This window comes from Mesoplodon mirus, assembly GCF_964341445.2.
Source record: "Mesoplodon mirus genome assembly, chromosome: 3".
Taxonomy (NCBI): domain Eukaryota; kingdom Metazoa; phylum Chordata; class Mammalia; order Artiodactyla; family Ziphiidae; genus Mesoplodon; species Mesoplodon mirus.
This window is the reverse complement of record NC_138978.1, coordinates 144,151,665-144,172,722: the sequence shown is the minus strand read 5'-3', so window position 1 is coordinate 144,172,722 and position 21,058 is coordinate 144,151,665. Positions and strand designations below refer to the sequence as shown.

The following is a 21,058-nucleotide window of genomic DNA, read 5'->3' as shown; positions in this document are numbered from 1 at the left end:
AGCAGGAAGGAATGGAATCTAAGCAAAGGGACTGGCTCTTGACAGAAGGGACATTCTGCAATGTAACAGGAAGAATAAAGGAAAGGAATACCAAAAGATGCATCTTAAGAGGTAGGCTTGGGCCAGGCTAGAAGAGCACCAGAATTCTGCACATTATCTCACAAACCACAGAAACCCAGCAGGAAAGGAACTGACAATATGTGGGACGAAGGGAAGGGATGAAGGGATGAGAGAGAGTAGCTAGTTGTTAAGTGGGGGATTTTTTTTTTTTTTTTTTTTTTTTGCGGTACGCGGGCCTCTCACTGTTGTGGCCTCCCCCATTGCGGAGCACAGGCTCCGGACGCGCAGGCTCAGCGGCCATGGCTCATGGGCCTAGCTGCTCTGCGGCATGTGGAATCTTCCCAGACTGGGGCACGAACCCGTGTATCTGCATCGGCAGGTGGACTCTCAACCACTGCGCCACCAGGGAAGCCCGGGGGATTTTTTTTTTTTTAAGGTGAGAATGTCTTTAGTATCTTTTTTTTTTTTTTGCTGTACGCAGCCCTCTCACTGTTGTGGCCTCTCCCGTTGCGGAGCACAGGCTCCGGGCGCGCAGGCTAAGTGGCCATGGCTCACGGGCCCAGCCGCTCCACGGCATGCGGGATCTTCCCGGACCAGGGCACGAACCCGTGTCCCCTGCATCGGCAGGCGGACTCTCAACCACTGCACCACCAGGGAAGCCCTCTTTAGTATCTTTATATCCTGGAAGACTAAGAGCAAAGATAGAAGAAGATAGTAATCAGTAAGGTGAAGCAAGAGAGATGGGATGTTAGCTTTGGGTAACAGACTTATCTACAGATGAATGAGGGTGTGAAGAAGTTGGGGAAGGAGGACAGAGAAAAGGGGGAGACTCTCCACAGCACAGTTCCAGGGCACTAACCAAGCCCATGGCAAAGAGGCAATGAGAGGAGTTAAAAACTGACCTGGGGAAGAGAACTGCTCAGAAAATCACCACGAACGTAGATATCCTACGTGGCGCTGAGCTAGACAAAACTGGGGATACCCCTTAAAATGAAAGAGCAGAAAGCACATACAAGCATTCATGCCAGCCAATTGTCCAAGAAGCCTGAAGCAAAGGAGTTCATGGTTGGAGCTCATATACCCTCTGGGTTGAGGCTTGGCCATATTCCTGAGCTTTGAAACCTAGGATACTAAAAGAAGAAAGTACTAAGAATATAATCAAAGGAGAAACGAATTAATTGTACCACATATTAGGAAAACTTTCTTATTTTAAAGGACTTTCACTCATATTCTCTCAACTGCCACAGCAGCACTATAAGGCATAACAGGCCATATATCAATCTTATTTTTTTCTTTATGCGGGTGAATGTTTTTTTTTAACATCTTTATTGAAGTATAATTGCTTTACAATGGTGTGTTAGTTTCTGCTGTATAACAAAGTGAATCAGCCATACATATACATATGTCCCCATATCTCCTCCCTCTTGCGTCTCCCTCCCTCCCACCCTCCCTATCCCACCCCTCTAGGTGGTCACAAAGCACTGAGCTGATCTCCCTGTGCTATGCGGCTGCTTCCCACTAGCTATCTATTTTACATTATATCAATTTTATTTAAAGATAAGAATCTGAGAAGATATTGTAAAAGATAATACTGTAAATAAGCACTATAAATCTGACTGAAATCTAAGTCTGTTGGACCCTAAAACCAAACTATGGATAGCCCCTGTCTAATGAAATTACTAACCATTCAATTAAAAGGGAAGTGTGCTGTTTTCAAGGTATAACGAAAACAGCACGGGCTTTAGAGTAGAAGACTTTCATTCAAAGACTAGCTCTATCCCTTGCTAGCTCTGTCATCCACGTTAAGCAAGTTACTTAACTTCCAGAAGTCTTCCTTTTCTCATTTGTTTAATGAGGTTGATATTATTTCCCTCTCAGGACTGCTTTCAATAATTATAGGAAGCCACATGTAAGCACTTGCTAAAAGGTCTGGCACATCAGGTACTTGATCAAGGTAAGTTTTTCTTCTCACTGTCAGGATTACCAGTTATCTATAGTTTACATAGAAGTTAGTCTCCTTGCAACAGAATTAAGTAAAAGGGATTGGAAAAGGCTTTTATTTTAACAGTAAGTCTTATTAGAAGATAAATAGTTCCTAAGGGAACCAGAGAAACTAACTCAAAAAACATACTATAAATTGAAGAATCTAAGTCACAAGAGGAAAACATCATTTCTAGTTTGGTATTAATAGGAGACATGACATAGAGGAGAGAGTAAATAGACTAGAATACACTAAGGTGTAAAGCTCTTCTCACTGAGCATGGAGCTCAAACCTGGAGTCCACAGGGTCCATAAATGGACTTCAAAGAGTTGTGAACCCCTTGAAACTGTTTGTAAAACTGTGAGCACATGCAAAGGTGCTGTGGTAAGCCAAAAAATGCTTCTCTACCCCCACTCCACAAGATACCCATGTCAAACCTCTGGAACCTGTGAATGTTACGTTATATGGTAAAAGATGTGATTTAGTTAAGGACCTTGAGAAGAGGAGCTAATTCTGGATTACCCAGATGGACCCTCAATCAGTGACAAGTGTCCTTACAAGAGACACACAGAGAATAGACATAGAGAAGAGGAGGCGGCCACAGGACCCTGAGGTAGAGCTTGGAGTGATGCAGCCACAAGCCCAGGAATGCTGAGAGCTACCAGAGGCTAGAAGAGACAAGGAATCTCCCCCTAGAGCCTCTGCAGGGAGTGCAGCCCTGCTGACACCTTGATGTGAACTTCAGCCCTCCAGAAATGTGACAGAATTAATGTCTGTTGTTTTAAGTGCTTCTGTAGTCACTTGTAATGGCAGTCATAGGAAATTAATATAGGTGTACTTTTCTGAGAGGGTGCAGAGCTTTCATCAGACTCTAGAAGAGGTTCTTATGAAACCCAAAAGGTAAAAGATCTACTATGTAGAAGATTAAGCAAAACCATCTAAAAACAAAGGAACTAGAAATTTTTTTAAAACCTGCAGAACAAGTAGTTACTTGGATAAGGTCCCATAGTTAGTAAATATTGAAGTAAGAAAATAACAAACTTTCCTATGATATCTAATCCAATATTCATTTCACTATCTCTTGGAGTTCAACCCTACAAATGCATTAAAAGGCAGTGATTCCCAAACAATTAAATAGCCTGTTAAAAATATAGGTTCTCAGGCTCCATCTCAATATATTGATCAGAATCTCCAGGGTAGAGAAGTTCATATATGTACATGTTAAAGCTCCTCTGGTAATGCAGATGTGCAGACAAGTTTGGGAACTACTACTATAAGGCAAAGATCAGTAAACTTTTTCTCTAAAAGGTCAGATGGTAAAACTTTTAGGCTATGCAGGCCAAGAGGCAAAATTGAGGATATTATATAGGTATTTACATAACAAATTTGTTTTCCAACACATTTCTACAAATTTTTTATTGACAAAATTCAAAATATAAACATAACTGAATACAACTTTTTGCAATATTGGTCTACTAATGAGAAGAATAAAATTCTTTCTTGCGAGGGGTAAGATTTTACTTAATTGGGGTTCAAAGTTAGTGTTTCCTATCATCAGCTCAAGATCAGTTGCAAACCGTCATCTATAAAAAACCTGAGCTGGAGAGGACTTGCAAAACAAACAGGCAGTGGGCTGGATTTGGCTTAAGGGCTGTAGCTTGTCAACTTCTGCATGAAGGTGTAAGGAAGAAGAACGAGCCACAGCCCCTGCCCTGAAGCAACTGACAAGTTAGTTAAAGAGACAGGAACAGCAAAGGTGAAATCAACAGTGAGAAACATGAAGCAGAATTCTGAATGTTTTATGTTGTAGAGCAGTGAGTCCTAACTGTTTCAAGTATGAAGAGTCTTTTTTAATGTCATAAAATGTGACAAGCCCTGGGCCTGGCAATACGGGCACTCAGAGCACAGAGAAATGATACATGAAATCTGAGCATTTCACCAACACTTGTCTTACTGTCCTAGATTAGTAGCCTAATAAATATTTGGCTTTATATCTTGTAACATTTACCCCCTCCATCATTAATAGACTGTTTCTCAAAGTGAGTGGTATAGCAACCTGAAATTAATTTAAATTAAAAAAAAATGTGGCAGAGGTCTATGCTAGTAGTTTTTTTAGCAATGAATGAAAAGATCTGTAACAAAAAGCAACTGTAAAGTCTATAACGCTTTTAAGGGATTTCTTATTAATCAAAACAGCAGCTACATATATTTGAAAAGTATTAACATGTATTTATAAGACCCATTATTTATACAATCACAGATGTTACTTAATATGTGTATGGATTCTCGACCCCCTGAGAGAACTCTGAAGCACTGCCGAAACTTTCAGCCCAAAGGTTCATAACCACAGTTACAGAGTAGATGCCAAAGAGGTTCAGAAAGACAGAAACAGTAGAAACTGGAGTAGGGGGCAAGGACATCATAGGCTTAGATAGGAGATAAATTTTCAAAGAAACTGAGGCACAGATTTTAGGGACAGGAAGAATATCAATGAGAAAATGCAGAGGGGCCAAGGGAGAGCAGCCTTACTGAATAAGAGTTGAGAACAGGATCAAATTATGGAGGCCCTGCCTTGCTGCCTGCCTCTGTCACCAGAGCCAGGATCTAAGTGCTTTCCATGTTTCATCGTATCATGGATAACATGATAAGCTTTCTCTCATTCAGTCTTAGAATAGATTCCTAAATACTTGAGGCGTGTAAGTAAATGACCCTGGTTTCATCAGGTACAACTCTAAGTGGATTGAAAGCTAAACTTTTAAATCTTAAAAAAAAATTTTTAAAGCCTTCCCTTGACCCAGTTTCTCTCCTGCAACTATCACTCTCTATTCCTTCAGAGCCATGCTTCTGGAAAGTCATACATTCATGTTTCCATTTTAGCTCCTCCAGTCACATTCATCTCCAACCCACTCCAAGCTAGTTTCCACTTCTACCACCTCAACGAAGCTGCTCTTGCCAAATCAATGAAAGGCTAAACCAGCTCTCATCTTACAAAAGGTAAAACTCTCAGCAGCTCTCATGGAGAGCCCCAGCCCTGGAACACTGCTGACTCTGACACACACTTGTAGGGCAGGCATTCGTTCTACTTCTCTAGCTGCTCCTTCCCAGGCTCTACCACCCTCTTCTCCCCAACCTCCAAATGTTGGCATGCCCTCAGAGTCTGACCCTGGGCCTCTCATCCCTCAGTACTTACAATCTCCCTAGGTGAACCCACCCATCTCCATGGCTTTAAATACCATTGGTAATTTCCCAATTTATCTTTCTAGCTCAGGTTTCTCTTCTGAGTTCTAGACTGCATAACCATGTCTACTTCGGAGCTACACTTAGATGCTTCTCACTCAGCGTGTGCTCAATTTTCATCCTTCCTCTCAACACCGCTCCTTCTCTGGGCTTCCCTATCCACCCAGCATCTCACACCAGAAACCTCATGGTCGCCCCCGTCACCTGTGCATGTATTCCATCCTTTATGTTCAATCCCTCAGCAAGTCTTGACAGATTTCCTCCTATAAAACTCTCCAATTAGTTCACTCCTTTCCATCTCCACTGCCGTCACCCCTGGAACAAGCAACTATCACCTCACCTGGGGAAGCTGAGACTCTTCCAGAGGGTATCGCCTGCACACTCTCACTTCTCTCTAGTCCATTTCCACAAAACAGGCAGAATTACAGATACAAATCTGATTTCATCGTTACAGTTACAAATTTCAGATACGAACCTGGGTTCATCATTCCCTTGCTTAAAATCCTTGCATTGTTTCCTCTTAGGATAAATTTCAAAATCCTCAGTAAGCACTACAAGGCCTCAGTAGACTTGGCCTCATCGGCTCACCCCCACCAACACCACCATCCCTACTACTCTGCTCTTCATTCACTCCATGCTGCAGCCAACCTGGCCTTCCCTTTGTTCCTCAAACACAACAAACTCTTTTCATCCTCTGTATATGTGGTCCCTCCCCCAGCATCACTGGTCCACTCATACTTGAAGTCTGAGTCTCAATATCACTTTCTCAAGGAGGCCATTCCTCCCTGACACCATCATCTCCAGAACAAGCTCTCTGTTACTTACTCTTATAGCCTCTATACTTGTTGTTTTCACACTTGTGATTACACGGTTATCATGTGACTCCTTCTGTCTCCCACATGAAAAAGTCAACAGGAGATGTCCTGTTTTATTTGTCCCTGTTTTATTTCCACCACCAGCATGGTGCTTGATGGAGAAGGCACTCAAATATTTGGTATTAGAATAGGTGACTGAATGAATTAGAAGGTAGTTAAACATAAATTGCTTTGAAGCATTTCATAATTTACAAACATAAAATTCAGTTAATATTTTAGTTAGACTATGGCTTAAATTACTAATAATAAATTATTTTTATTTATTGATTAAAGCACAAGAACTATATTGAGATATACTATTAGCTAAGTGTAAATATCTTCAAATGTATTTCTAAAACTATTCCATAAAGTTAGCTTTTATTCATTTAGACGTACCTTTCCCCCAAAGGTTAATATAATTGTTTTCCTAGGCATTAATATAATAATAATAATAATAATGGTAATAATAATAATATTATTATTTATAGAGTACCAAACATCATGCTATTCACTTCACATTTAAGCTTCACAAGAGATAAATATTATAACCTCCATTTTTAAAGATGGTGAAACTGAGGCTCAGAGAAGTTAAGTAACTAGTTCAAAGTTAGACAACTAACAATGGGTGGTAGCAGGACTCAAACTCATACTAACTCATAAGTCAATGTTTTGGGACTTCCCAGGTGGCGAAGTGATTCAAAATCCTCCTGCCAGTGCAGGGGATGCAGGTTCGAGCCCTGGTCCGGGAAGATCCCACATGCCGTGGAGCAACTAAGCCCGTGCGCCACAGCTACTGAGCCTGCGCTCTAGAGCCCATGCTCTGAAACGAGAAGCCACCGCAATCAGAAGCCCGCGCACCACAACGAAGAGTAACCCCCGCTCGAGGCTACTGGAGAAAGCCTACACACAGCAACAAAGACCCAACGCAGCCAAAAATAAATAAATTAAAAAAAAAATTTTAGGTCAATGTTTTTTTCTAATACGTCATGCTGTCTCCAATATCATACTTATTTAGCAATAACTATTATTTGTTAAAAATACAACACCTGTATATAAGTATTTGAGGCTTAAAACAGCTTTAAATGATTATTTCAGCTTTAAAATGACTGCCTAATTTAGCCTCTCATATACAAAAACTAATTCTATCCCACCCATAAAAAACAGCCTGTGACTCATTCAAAATGACACCCTTTTTCCTTATCCATGTAATCCATACTTTATTCTGCAACATAAATTTAGCTTCTAGTTAATTTTCTTCTCTGCAAAGACCTCAATTAACTTTAAAATTAAATTAACTTTAACATCACATGAGTGGGAAATCTGTATATTGAGCTCCATTTTTCAGAAAACTTTTCGCAGGAGCATTTTGAACACATAGTTCATAGCAAACTCAACTATTCCCAAAGCCATCCATCAAAGTAGAAACTATGCCAAAAAGCCTTTTGGTAGAAATTAATCTAAATTACACTCTCTAACACAGTATTATACAAATCAATAACTTTGCTAACTGGCAGTAGGCAGTCAATAAGCATTTGATTGATCAATCACACAAGATACTTCTACAACTAAGGTCCTGTTTTCTTGACAGAGCAACAGGAAAGAAATAGTTATTCCTAATCACACTATTTCTAAGACAACTCCTAGTGAAATACATAACTAGTAAGCATTTCTTCAACACAGAGGTAAAAAGGGGTGATTTAACCCAATTATGAATGTTAATTCTTGAAAAGCACGGTTTTCAGTAAACACTTTTAAATCCCAAACAGCTTTAAACTAGTTCTGATTAGTGAACTAGCCTCATTATTTAAGTCATTATACATATCAAGAAGGATCATGAATTTTTAAAGAACTAAAATACAGCAAAATATACTTAACATTAAAACTTAGTACAAAACTACAGCAATATAAAAAGCGTGGTACTGGCATAAGGACAGACATATAGATCAATGGAACAGAACTGAGAGGCCAGAAATAAACCCATATGGCCAACTGATATTCAACAAGGGTGCCGAGATCATTCAATATGGAAAGAACAGTGTTTTCAACAAACAATGCTAGAACAACTGGATGTCCTCCACATGCAAAAGAATGAAGTTTGGACCCCTACCTTACACCATATAGAAAAATTAACTCAAAATGGATCAAAGATCTAAACATAAAACCTAAACTCTTAAAAGAAAACATAGGTGTAAATCTTCATGACCTTGGATTAGGCAGTGGTTCCTTAGATGACACGAAAAGCACAAGCAACCAGTGAAAAAATAGATAGGGTATAGTATATAAAATACAGAAAAAAATCTTATAACTCAATAGTAAAAAGACAAATAATCCAATTTAAAAATGGGCAAAGGATTTGAATAGACATTTTTCAAAAGACAGATAAATGGTTAATAGGCACATGAAAAGATGCTCAACATCATTAGTCATTAGGGCTACGCAAATCTAAACCACAATGAGCTATCACTTCACATCCACTATGATGGCCAAATTAAAACAACAACGACAACAAAAACCCAGAAAATAATAAGTATTAGTGAGGATATGGAGAAATTTGAACTCTCCTACTCTGCTGGTAGGAATGTACAATGGGACAGCTGGTATGGAAAATAGTTTGGCAGTTCCTCAAAAAGTTAAACATAGAATTATCATATGACCCAGCAATTGGACTCCTAGGTCCAAGAGATTTGAAAACATATGTTCACCCCCAAATTTGTATATGAATGTTCATGGAAGCATTATTCACAATAGCCAAAATGTGGAAACAACCCAAATGTTCATCAACTGATGAATGTATAAACAAAATGTGGTCTATCCATACAGTGGAATATTATTCAGACATACAGAGGAATAAAGTACTGACACATGTTACGATATGGATGAACCTTGAAAACACTATACTATGTGAAAGAAGCCAGACATATAAGGCTAAATACTGTACAATTCCATTTATATGAATGTCCAGAACAGGCAAATCCATACAAAGTAGAGATTAGAGGTTGCCAGGGGTTGAACGGAGGAGGAAATGGGGAGTGACTGCTAAAGGGTTTGGGGTGTCTTTTGGGGTAATGAAATGTTCTAGAATTAGTCAGCGCTGATGGTTGTACAATATTGTAACTATAGCAAAAAACACTTATTTGTTAAATATAGTGAAATTTATGGTATGTGAATTCTATCTCAATTTATATATACATATAAATTTTTAACATATACAGTAAAGTTATATTGATCATAGTTTAGTCTTTTGATGATTCAAAAACATCTTGATGTGTTTAAATTTACAGGTGTCTTATCCCTTAAAGTGTCAAATAATGTAAACTCCAAGTTAATAGCATATGCAAAATGTGTTTATATACCTGATTCATAATGGTTTCTTTAAGTTTAATGAGTAATAAAAAAGTTTGGGGAAAAGTGTTTTACTAGCAAAGCTTGATCAGATCTACCAAACCTTAAGAAAAAGTATAACCTCATAACTAAAATTTATGCATGCTTTTTACAATACTATTTTAAAATTATCTGCACTATAATTTAAAGAAACAGAAATCAACTAGACTTGCTTTGTTTTTCATATTCAAAACATGAAAAGCAAAGGGAATAACTAATTTTTAATAATCTAGATTTTTATATGACTATATTCAAAAGAAGAATTGAGACATTCTACTAATTAATGAGTGCACAAATAACAGGAAACATTTCACTGGGCTAGTAATATGGTACATGAAACTTGAAAAACCCGTGACCACAGTTCTTACTAATGGAACTTTATTCTTCAGTTTTCATCACATGCCTCTGCTACATGAAATCAGCAGCTGAGGTCACTAACAAGCTTTCAGTTTTAATGGTAGAACTCATTAGTATATAGGCACTATTAAGGCATATAAATGCAAAACTATCATGTGCCCAGCAGAAATAGCCTAGTAATTGTTACTTGAGTATTTTTAAATGAACATCATCTGAGCCTCTGGGGTCCAGGCAGGTAATGTAAACGAGCAAAGCAGGTCCAGAGTAAAACAAGGAAGGCGTGGGCTCTTGGGTGAAGTGGAGAGCACAGTCCCACCTGAAGGAGGCGGTCATCACTTAGCTCCAGCAAACTGCTGCCAGATGTGAGAGGCCCACACAGCCAGATTTCTAATTTCTCAAGAGCTGTAAATCTTGGTTTTATCTTTCATGTTTTGGGAAATCCCCCTAATTTTGAAATGTTGGCAACTAATTTTAAAAAAAGTTGAAATACTGCGAAGGTCAAATAAAGCCCATCAGCTGCTGAATATGGCCACTAGTTTGCAAACTCTGAAAAGAAACTCTTGAAACTAGTTTGTAACAGATAAACTATAAATATACTATATTTAATAGAGATAATACACTTTTTATTTTACTAATATATATTATATACACTTAATATATTTAATCATAATATACTATAAATATATTTTCAAAGTTTGGGGGCACTAGTCATCCTTAAAGTTTTCAAGGTGGTCTATAGACCAGACACTAGAGAGCAGTAGTAATGTTACATTTCATTCATATTCCTTACTCAAGTATCAAAGGTAACTCACTTCTTCCATACATTTTGGTGACATTTTCTGACTGTAGCCAAGTGGATATCTTAACTATACTCCAGTGATAAGTATTCCAAGAATAAAAACAGTTTGAGAACGAAAACCCAAAACAGTTTAGGAGGAAAAAAAACTTGGGGAGGCTATTTCTTGCTTTTGGACAGACCTTAAAGAAAATTAATTATGTAACAAAGTTGGTCTCTATTTTATAATAATCAACTAGTAGTGCATTAGAATGGAGACAGAGTTGACTGAATTGTAATTACATAGTTGAATAAAAGTCTTATGTTGCGCTTTCTGGCATGAACGCAGTAGAGTTATAGACGCGAATCTTCCTGGAAAATATACATAGCAACAAGGAGAAAGAGGAAAAGAAAACCTCACAAAACTTTTCCAGCAAACCTAGGAGAAAAACAAAAATATAAAAACTCCAAAATACATGAGATCTGACTGAGATCAAACAAAGCTGATATCAGACAGAATCTATATTGGGAGTGGAGAGCAGAGACAGAGACAGAACGTGTGGCATGTGATGAGGAGGGCCCAATAATGGCAGATCTCAGAAAGCAACAGCAAAAACACACATTCTTAAGGAGAGGGATTTACACTGGCATGCTGTGGCTGTGTCCCTCCAGTCACAGCTGCAAAGGAAGGAGTGGCAAGTCCAGAATTGATGGCAAAAAGCCTCCTAGACTCAGTCTGGTTTGGAGAGGCAGAGGACTTGTGGCAACACAGAGAACATACACAGGCGTCATATGTAAAAAAAAACTATCTCTGAGGCAGAAATCTGGAAATATACCTTGGCCCCATCCACACCTCCTACAAATAACTGAGGAAAATCCAATTCACTAAATCACAGGGAATAAAAAGGTAACTGGCACAGCACTGACTTGGAGATACTATAAGAAAAATGGTAGAAACGAGCAGCATAACGTACCAGCTGTCAAACAATACTGCTAGAAAAACATTACAATGGAGAAGATAAAAACTATAAATATTCTTGCATGAATTTAAGAAAATCAATGAAGCCACCCCACTACGAAGAAGCTCACAAAGCATAAATAAAATAAGAACTCAAGGAAGAACTGTCTAGACAACAGGAACAAAGGAAGCATGAATTGGCAGAACTCAAGGAAGAAACAGAAGAAAAAGCAAAAGCATCACAGAAATGTAGAAGAAACTGAAAGCAGAACAAAGAGACATTGCAGAAGACACTGTAAGAGACATTAAAGACAGAAACAAACAAGTGAAAAAGTGTTTAAAAGGATTAAAGAGAAAATAATAAATAAAAAAGATATACAAAGGGAGATCCAACAGATATATAATTAGGGTCACCAAGAAAGAAAACCAAAATGATCAAACAAAATAAATATTTAAAGTTATAATTAAAGAAAACTTTCCTGAAATAAAAATAGATTTGAATCTACATATTAAAAGGCACACATGTGCCAGTATATCCTACACCACCATATCCTAGTAAAATTACTAAATATTAGAGACAAAGAGAGAATCCTTTGGGGCCAATAGGCAAAAAGATCAAATCAGTAATCATAGGAAAAAATTCAAGTTGGCTTCACACATCTCTACAGCAACATTTAATGCCAGAATACATCTGCACGACACCTGTAAGATACTCAAAGAATGAAAGAGTGAGCCAAGGATTTTATACCTGCTAAGCCATCCTAAGTGTAAAGCAACAAAAAGAAGTTCTGAAAATGTTGTAAGAATAATATTCCCATATTATTTTCATGACTCGTTATTGAGAAACTACCAGAGGATAAACTTTAACCAGCTGCAGGATAACTGGGAAAAACTTCTGCAAAAGTGCTTGGGTGAGCATTATATATATTTAACTGAAAAATTAAGACTAAAACAGAAAGAGATAAAGGTGATAAAATAGAATGCAAACATTATAGGCTATAACAATGTATAAATTCAAATAACAAAAATTGGGAGAAGGGAGAAGTGGAGCAGGAAGTATAATAAACTTACTGCCTACCTTGATGTAACAGCTGGGAGTCAATAGATAGACTTAAAGCTCACAAATCAAGCAGTAAAAGTAAAAGCATACATAATAGTGCAAATGTAAATACAATTGTGAATAAATACTATTCACTACTGACTAAAACTGGGTGATGCAGAAGAGAAAGGGGAAGAGAGAAGAGAGTATTTAAAAAGAATTTTACCTTTCTTCATAGAAAAAAGCTAATAGTTACTATGAATAGAGAACTAAAAATATCTTATAAAGTAACTAATAAGACAAAAATACAAACCTTTCTAATATCAAAAGAACAAAAAAGCAAAGAAAGACTACACAGTGAAAGACTTAACATTTATATAATTAAAAATAGAAAGCACAAAATATAATGACAGAGCCCAGACAAAACATGTCTGACATATCAATAAATGTAAACGGATTCAACTCATATTGAAAGAGATTTTCAAATTGACTCATAAAGCAAAACCTATCTCCATGCTGATTTACAGATAACATCTAAATCAAATTAATTTAAATAGTTTGAAAACAAAAGGATGGGCAAAGATATACACGGCAAATGTAAAAAATAGAAAGTAGGAATTATTTGACCCAGCTCTTTCTGACTCCAGAATCTGAGGTCTTACCTATAAACAAAAACTGCAAATAACGTTTCATGTGCTTCTGTAATAGTGCATGTATAGGGTATGTGTACATGAATGAATATACCTTATATATTTTTAAAAACTGTAACAAATTACTCAATTATATACAGTTTTTGAAATAAGACTAGATATCAAATTTCTGAGTTTAAAGAATTTAGTAATATTTACCTTTAATGGTATATAAAAATTTTTCCATACAACAATCAAAACACTACTGAAAACTCCTCACCTGGATTTATGTCAAGATCAGCTGTCGATCTAAAAGCATGCAGTAACTCCTTATTCTATGACAATCTACTGTCAAGCACTCAAATACTAAAATTTGAGTTGTTCTCTGAATCTTAAGGAAGTGGCATTTTATGAACTTTATAGCATACTACAAATTATTCTGTTGAAGCAACAAGTTTCTTTTAACCTCTTGCAGAAATCCACAGCTATAATATTGCTTTCAGGTGTTAAAGATCTGTAGCTTCAGAAAGAGATTTCACGCCTCAGAAACAAAAATATGGGTAGTAAAAATTAAGAAACATTCTAGGAATATTATACAAAGGTCAATAACGGCTCTATAAGTACAAACATACACTTGTGGCAGCATCAACTCAGCCAATGCACAAGAGGAAGTAACTGTGAAATCTGTGCTTCAATTTCAACGTCAGTAATAAAAGGGGGGATAATAATAGTACCAACCTGATAAGATGGTTGTGAGCATTAAATGACTGAAACACTTAGTACGCTGCTTGGCTTATACTGCAATAAATGTTAGCTAATATTATCATCACAAAGATATAAATTTCAAACTGATGTATTATTCAAATCGTTTAAATCTATTATAATTACTGATGATAGAATTAGCCCCACAGAGAAATATTTCCCTAATGGAAAAAAAAAAGAAAGTAAAGCTGCGCCTTTCCTAAATGCCCCACTCCCTCTCTGCTACCACCTACCCCTGGAGCGAGATCAGGAGCCCTTCCTCTTTCATCCCATGGTACGTCTCCATTAGAGCCTTATACCAGGATGTGTTCATTGTTGTTGGCACTGTCTTCCCCACCAAGGCTACTGTGAACTCCTTAAAGTCAGTGATTATGTCTTTATGCATCTCTACACCTCCAGGGCACCTGTTCCCACACATAATATAAGCTCAATTAAGGTGTGTTAAATTAACAAATGTGGTATTGTAGGTTTTGTGTGTGTGTGTGTGTGTGTGTGTGCGCGCGCAAGTGTGTGAAAAACATGATCCAGTTCAGGGTTTATATTCTGTGGATTGCAATGATCTTGATTACAGACTGAGCTGCCTTAGCTGCCTACCTTCCTGAAAGGTCTGTCATCAAGATCAGGAAGGTAGGCAGCTAAGGCAGTTCAGCTGGGACCAAGAATGAAAGACGGGATCTTTCAAGAAATATTTAGACACTTACAGAGTACCCTGTGAGCACCAGGCAATGAACCGGGCTCTAGGGTTGTAAAGAAGACCACATCTCTGTCTATAGAGAGCTCACAGCCCAGTGGGCACGGAGCAGGTAAGGATCTCCCTCCTACTAGTTAAGTAGAGATGTTAAAGCTAGATCAAGACAGCTGATGCCCAGAATTCTCCTAAATTTCAGTGCTCTTTCCACGAGAACAATGCCTTTCAAATGTTGACAGGGCTCATAGTAAAAAATGTATTCTGTAGCACTACCCAGTACAGACACATATACTTCTGATCTTTTCTATTTAATTATTTTCTATTTCACTTTTTTAAAATGTTCATCTTGACACATTAAATTGGTTTATGACTCAAAGGTGGAAAAATACTGCTCTAGAAGATATATTTTAAAACTCCCTAAAATGTCAAAGTCAGATATAATTCCTAATAATTAATTTTTCTAACACAATGAATGTCCCAGCAAAAAAAAAGTAAAACACTATCAAATAATCAAATAACCCCCAAAGACTAACACAGAGCCATGACAGCTGTCACTTGGGGAGTGGGAGGAAGCTAAACCTAATCTCCATCAGCTTTCTCTAAAGTAAATACCCGATCTAAGGGAAACAGCTATTGCTAAGCAAAAATAGGGGGCTTGGTGGCAAGTCCCCTGGCACCTCAGCTCTCTTCCAGCCAGGCTGTGGCCCAAAAGACTCTCATCATTCTACACAAGAAATTCTGGAGCTTCCACTTACATTGAATATTTTAAAATTATTTTGTGTAAGAGACTTTAATTAAATGTGTTTGGATGGGGAACAATGAATAAGTGAACGAAAATCAAAATAAACATCTTATTTTAAAAAAATCTCTCACTGATATTTGCCAATCTTCACTTAAATTGAGGGCAGGGGAGTGTACTGATTTACCCCAGATCTGAATAAAGCATGTAGAATTGAATCATTAAGGTAATAGGTTTTTTGGTTTGCTCTTGAAATAAGAGAGCAAGGCAGTATACAACTTTTCCTCAACGTAAGATGCTTATATAGCACTTCCCACTAAAGGAAATGTGATAACAACAATCATCACTACCTAGCTGCATATGAGAGATGTAGAAACCCCAATATTCTGAGTTATTTCAAGAAATGTATTCCCCTGAACAGATGTAAAGTCAGAAACACGCAGAAAGACCAGAAAATCCCTTTCCCTCCTCTGTGTCCACAGACAGTACTCCAGCTCTGAGAACGCAGATTAAGTACAAGAATGTTCAGTCAAGTTCTTGGGCTTACTAGCCTCACCATTCCCCTTCCAAGAAGCATGTCTGAGTTTAAAGGACTCATTTTTTGTGACATTTGCCTCAAATTAAAGGACAATTTTATAAAACTTTAATAAATCTTCCTGTCTTTTCCAAAAGAAATCTGTTTAGAACTATGTTGAGAAAAATATTCTTTTATAAAGATAAAATGCATTTTTTTCTAAGAAAAAGGAGAATGTCATACCTATTATTTATCAGCTCCATCCAGTAGAACTTTCTGTGATGATGGAAGTGTTCTATTATCTCACTGTCCAATACAGTAGCCACTAGCCACCTAGTACCGAGCACTTGGAATGTGACTGGTGTGACTGAGAAACTGAGTTTTAAATTTATTTCATTTTAATTAATTTAAATTTAAATAGCCATATATGGCTGGCAGCTACCATACGGGGCAGTGTAGATTAGATAATCAACTTAAGTCCTCAGCAGCAAAGCTGAGTAATTGACTTACCTTAGACAGAACGTCACAATTTGAAAATATATTCTATACCAATATTCAATTTTCAGCTTCCTAATTAATATTTAGTTAATTAACATTTAAGGTTTCCTCAGAAGTGGCTTTTCAACAAAGTTTGGCAATTTTTATTCTAGAACGTGAACATACTAGATCTGCAGAGCAGGGTTCCTTTGGCAACGTTCAATTTTCCATCTGTGAAACTTAAGCACAGGGAAAGGGGAAAAAAAACAACTTAGGCCCACCCTCCTCTTGATACAAAGGTAAGAAATAAAACACATAATCTATACAAAGCCTAATACAACCTCCTAGATTCTTCTGGGAACATCTGCTCACCAACCCTTGCTTATGTTTGCTTCTTTAGACCCAGTCGTGGCTTTCAACAAAAGTCATTCCTACATTTGCTTGACCTCTTGACTGTGCTCTGTTATGACCAGACCCTCTAGAAGTATTCTACTTATAGAAAGACCATTTAAAATGTACATACTAAAATATCCTATATTTAAATGAGACCAACTGATCAAATGATCAAAAAGCAGTAGCTTGAAGAAGAGCAGATGCTTCAGAGAGACTAAAATATGCAGATCATGCCAAGACCACCTTCCAAGCAGGTGGCAAAAGAAAATGCATAGTTCTATAGGCAGCAAGGAAGAGACTCCCCAAGAAAATATGCTTAAAAATACACTGCAGCCTTGCTGTGGCCATAGGATAACTAACTTTAACTTCAATCAGCACCACTGCACTCCTTACAATCTCAAGGTAAATGCCAAATTATTTTTTTCAAGCGTCTCATCATGCTAATACTTACATGCAAATATTCCACAAACACACACACAGGCACAAGTGTTTCAGTAATTTCATTATTTTTAAGTAGAGTGAACTTCTAGAACTTGTATCTAAAAATACTATGAGCTCATTTAAAACAAGCAAACTTAGGTATACTGTGCAAAGAACAAAGCCACTAATACCGCATAGCATACTGGGGAAAGCTCAGATTATACAGAGCAAAGCAATTCTATGACAGCAGTGCAGTTCAGGTAAGAATTCGACACCATGGATGAAAACTTCATTTGTTTTTCTCTCCCACTACTACTGCTACCACCAGGTCCCCAAAAAAGGACTCAGAGTTCACCTACTGTATCTAAAGAGCACTGGGATCTCAACAAGACACGTAACAAAGAAGCAATGCCTACACTATTCCCCAGGCTTCAGGTCTTGCAGAATAATAAATGGCATTGACAGAAGGAGAAAAGGCTTCATCTGGAGCAACTAAGAGCACTCTGATCTAGCAAGAGACTGTCAGACTCCATAAAAGCTGTGTGCTGTCAGTGCCCTCACATGTGTGATTAAAATCTGGAGGTGTAGCCTGGGCAGGAAAGAGGGAGACAGAAAATTTTCAATGGGGAACTGCAGTGCAGTTCCACCCTAAGAGGACCCTCCTCACTCTTCCAAGATACGACCTACAGCATCTGCGGCACTATCTCTAAGGAGCTTATCAGCTATAAAATTCTATGATAAAGCCTCAATGTCTAAGACAAATGCCAGAAACCTCAGTGCTTTTTTCTTTATCCTAATTCTTAGAGGAAAAAAGTCAAATAAATATAATAAACAATACAGAATTTTCACAGCAGGGGCATAAGTTCTCAAAGCACATAAGGCTTATAAACAGAAAATAAACACTACTTATTCAGTTCTTTAAAAGTTTGCTTCAGAATAGAATAAAAATCTACTAAAAGACACTCAGAAGATAAATTAGCTTAACAGGGATAAAACTTAATTTCTTATACTTAATATTCTAATATAGAATTATGAGATAAAACATAGATTCTAGTAAACAAAAGAAACACGTAACAGAAAAGAAAGCCATTTTTTGCTTGGCTTCAAATGTGAACACAGTACGACAGACTGTGACAAAACTTATTAAACTATCTTAGCACAAATGGGGCTCAGTACTTTTTCTTAATGCCCAATGATTATGGGCTAAATATCTCACCTTTTCATTTTCCAAGCCCTGAATCCCTATAAAACTCACTCCTATTCCTCTAGGAGAGCTTTCACAGACTGGTTTTAATAGACGTCAATCATTTTAAAACATTATTTAAGGAATTTATCAATATATAATTACAAAATTATACTTCTGAAAATTATGGAAAAAAACAACTCAATAGAATTGTTTTCTATTTATTTTTTCAATAGTCAAAGCATCTTCTGCCCAAAGTGTAATATATATATATATATATATATATTTTTTTTTTTAAATCATGGCTCCTGACTTAAGCATAACATTACAAAATTTTTAATATGCATTTAAAAAGTGCTCTCACTCTTACCTGTATATCCAGCATACCATCCCCAAGAAGCCACCATTCCTAAAAGCCATTTGTACATGATTCCTTCAATATACCAGAAGCGCTTACTGTCCAGCAGTCGAAGGGGCTGAAGCACAATTACATAGCAGATGTACGAGGAAATAGCAACCAGGTTGTTGGCGACCATGAAGGCAAATCTCATCAGGGCTTTCACCAAGATCCAGCCCAGCCACGGAGCTTCTTCCAAAGTCACAGCCATTCTCACATTGGAGACTGCCCTGTCTTTCTGAGATGAAAAGAAAATTCATTTAAAAAGGAAAATGGATTAAACACATCTAGATAGTCACCAACAGAGAAATCACCTCCAGCACAAAAATAAATGAAAAAATCAAGGATCTAAGCTTTCCTAGTGTATTACCTCGGCGATCTGTCCGGGAAATTCCAGATGGGGACAGAGAGCAAGGGAGGAGGAGCTGCACAAGGTCAAGGGAGCTGTTCACGGAGGCACAGCTAAGTCACAATATATTTAGCAAATGATAACACTATTCCCACCAAGTAATCTGTGGCCGGCCAGCACCGCGTCTGACTGCAGTCTTCTGTTGGACTTTAACGAAGAAAAATAGACCCACTTGCTTCACACACCCTCAGTATCTCCAAACTGACGATACGAGTGAAAAGAAGACTAAAACGGGGACCTCTCGATCAGATCTCCAAGACACTGCGACATCGGTACCCTCACCACGACCCTTCCTGCACTGATTCATTCCTTTAAAAGGTCTCTCGCGTTAGCAAAAAGAGTTAAGTTAAAATTGTTCATTTGCGGCAAATCGGGTCTTGTGTTCCTTTTCTTATTTTATTTTTTTTTACAGAAAAAAAGGGGGGCGGCAGAAAAGAAGGCAAAAGGGTGAGAGGAAGAAAGTGGGCAATAAGGAAAAAAGGATTAAGGACAGGAGTAGGGGGAGGGGAGCAATAGCAGAAGGAGGTGGAGGCAAAGGGCCAGGGATGAGGAGCACCGTTCCCGACCAGAGGGCAGGGAAACCAGGGATGATGAAAGAAGCGGGGAAGAGGAGGCAACGGCAGCGCTCAGGGGGCGGGTGGGGCCCGCCGCGGTTTCCGCGATATGGAAGGGTTAGGGCGGCGGTCTCGGCCCGCGCGCCGGGCTCACCTCGGCGGGCGCGGGCAGCGGGCGGTGGAGCGCGGGAGCCGTTGGGGCCAGGGGTCGGCGGCCCGGGACGCGGTGCTGCGCGGCGGCGGCGGCGGCGGGTGTCCCCGGCCGAGGGGTCGCGGTCATGGACCCGGCAGCGGCGGCCGAGGCGCGGCGCGAGCGGGCGCGCGGACGCCCTACTCCCCTCGCAGCTGCCTGCGGACAGAGGGACGGCAGGGACTCAGAGGCCAGACCTGTCACCGGGGCGGGTCCCGGGGAGGCGGGCGGATGCCCAGCACCCCCGCCTCCTTCTTGGGGCCTACCGCGCTCTCGTCCCTCATGCCGCCGCCGCCGCCGCCGCCTCCTCCCCGGGCCACGCGACTACGACACCCCTTCCCCGGCCCCCCAGCTCCTCCCCGGGCCCAGCCCGCCGCAGCCCCGGGGCCTGAGCCCACCGAGCCTGGGGTTACCTCGGGCTGGCCCGGCCCCGGCTGGGGCTACGGGAGCCAGAGGAGCCGGAAGAATGCATGGCAGGCGGAAGGAGGAGCGGCGGGGCCCGGTCCCGCTCAGGCTGCGGCGCGCCCCGCGCCCCGTCCACGGCGGTGCCGAGACTCGGTCCCCAGGGCCCAGCCGCGTTCGCCGGGGCTGGCGGGGAGGGGCGGCCGGGAGGAAGCGGCGGGAGTAAGGACTGCTGCAGAGCCGCCCCCAGAGCGCCCTCTAATGAAGGCGCGGCCGCCGTCGTCCGCCTGCTCAACCCGCGCCGGCGCCAGGGATCCCGCTGTCCGCGGATCGAGGCCCTTGGGGCTGCCTGGCCCCTAGGCCGGGACTTGGCTCAGCCCAGGGCCGAGGAAGAGGGCCGCTCGGAAAGATCTAGGAATGAGCACCAATCCTTACACCACACGAGTGATTTGGTCCAAATTGAGAGCCGCTTTTTAGCCAAAACAGCCGTTTTTCATTGTTAGGGCTCTCCCTCCTGACAAACGCGATCGCTGCCCAAACTGGAAAGCTGTCTCCTTGAAGACTGAATGTCCTCTTTTCTTTCCTAATGAAACCCAGTTGCTCTCATGGCTTTTCTTCTGAATCTCCCCAGAGTATTAAGGTGTAGAGTTTAAAATCAA

The 21,058-nt window shown here is 39.6% G+C and overlaps 1 protein-coding gene across 4 annotated transcripts in view; it reads right to left on the bottom strand.

Moving 5' to 3' along the window:
• LPGAT1 (lysophosphatidylglycerol acyltransferase 1) overlaps positions 1 to 21,058 on the bottom strand; it is a 111,317-nt gene that overhangs the window by 56,317 nt on the left and 33,942 nt on the right. Inside the window, exons 1-3 of one of the 4 annotated variants that reach the window (XM_082613216.1) lie at positions 20,411 to 20,583; positions 19,962 to 20,156; positions 18,818 to 19,078 (exon numbers count right to left, since the gene is read on the bottom strand). In XM_082613216.1, coding sequence (XP_082469342.1) covers positions 18,818 to 19,055 — 238 coding nt within the window. In that variant the 5' untranslated portion in view covers positions 19,056 to 19,078; positions 19,962 to 20,156; positions 20,411 to 20,583. Of the gene's footprint in view, positions 1 to 18,817; positions 19,083 to 19,961; positions 20,361 to 20,410; positions 20,584 to 21,058 lie in introns of those variants that run through there. The other 3 variants (XM_082613215.1, XM_082613213.1, XM_082613214.1) reach the window with 3 other exon arrangements.